Here is a 1,086-nt window from a genome sequence, read left to right on the forward strand (position 1 = left end):
AATTAAAAAATTAAATCTAATATTATACCATTTATTTAAAAAATTAAAGAATGCAATCAGTAATAATGTTGTTACTGTTAATAACAATATTAAGCATGTATAACCTGCCTCATAATGACCCTACAGGACAGAGCAGAACTGCCCCATAGGGTTTCCAAGGAGCGGCTGGTACATTCAAACTGCCGACCTATTGGTTAGCAGCCATGCTCTTAACCACTGCGCCACCAGGGCTCCAAGCAGGTACTAGTCTCCAGGAACTAAACTTGATATGTCCTGCCTTAGTTAATGCTAATAGCAATCCCATGTGTTCATAAGGCATTGCTACTATCCCTACCTTACATTTATATCACTGGTTCTGTTTATCTAGAAAACCTTGAAAAAGGCACATTGAAATAATTTTCTGAACAGCAATAAGTAGACAGAAGTAGGTTAAAGGCAGGAACACAGCAGAAAGTGCCACAGCCCAATCGCACTAGAAATGGACTGCACTGGAGGTGGGAGCTGATTTATCAACCTACCAAAGAGAGGCCCCATGTTCAGAGTTGGTACTATGGAAAGGGTACCATGGAAGGTAGGAGTGAAAACAGGAGATAATAGCATGAAGTTCACTGAAAGTCTCTTCATGCAAGTTTCTCCCACTTTTATGTGAATTAGACAGCTTGGCATTAACCCCTGGCCAAAATACAATAAAATGAAAATCATTTAGCTGAATAAAATAATGAGCTGCAAGGGTAAAATGAAAGCAACTGATTGTGGTTTGGATTCACCAAAATATAACTCATTCTGGTAATTGGATGCCCCTATCTTAACTCTTAAAATCTTGGTCTCTAATCCAGAGAGAATTAAATCAATCAATAAATGCTTCCTTGTCAGCAGAACTTTCAATCAGCCTTACCACACAAGAGGGAGATGAGGCAGGAAACTCAACAGCAGAGGAAACTGATACAAGCTACCTAAAATAATTCCATTTTCATTCTTAATTGTGAGAGGAAAATCAAGGCTCTCTGGACATACGAAGAACTCAGTGGCATGAAAGAAAAAAAAAAGGTCCAGATTAAGAATTAGAATGTCTGATAGAAAAAAATA

At 38.1% G+C, this 1,086-nt stretch overlaps 1 protein-coding gene across 1 annotated transcript in view; it reads right to left on the reverse strand.

Moving 5' to 3' along the window:
• The window catches only part of CCDC102B (coiled-coil domain containing 102B), a gene marked incomplete at its 3' end in the record, with an annotated part of 85,647 nt that overhangs the window by 48,416 nt on the left and 36,145 nt on the right, over positions 1-1,086 (reverse strand). Inside the window, exon 5 of the mRNA XM_012559422.2 lies at positions 519-672. Coding sequence (XP_012414876.2) covers positions 519-672 — 154 coding nt within the window. The remainder of the gene's footprint in view (positions 1-518; positions 673-1,086) is intronic.

This window comes from Trichechus manatus, unplaced genomic scaffold (assembly GCF_000243295.1).
Source record: "Trichechus manatus latirostris isolate Lorelei unplaced genomic scaffold, TriManLat1.0 scaffold00246, whole genome shotgun sequence".
Taxonomy (NCBI): Eukaryota; Metazoa; Chordata; class Mammalia; order Sirenia; family Trichechidae; genus Trichechus; species Trichechus manatus.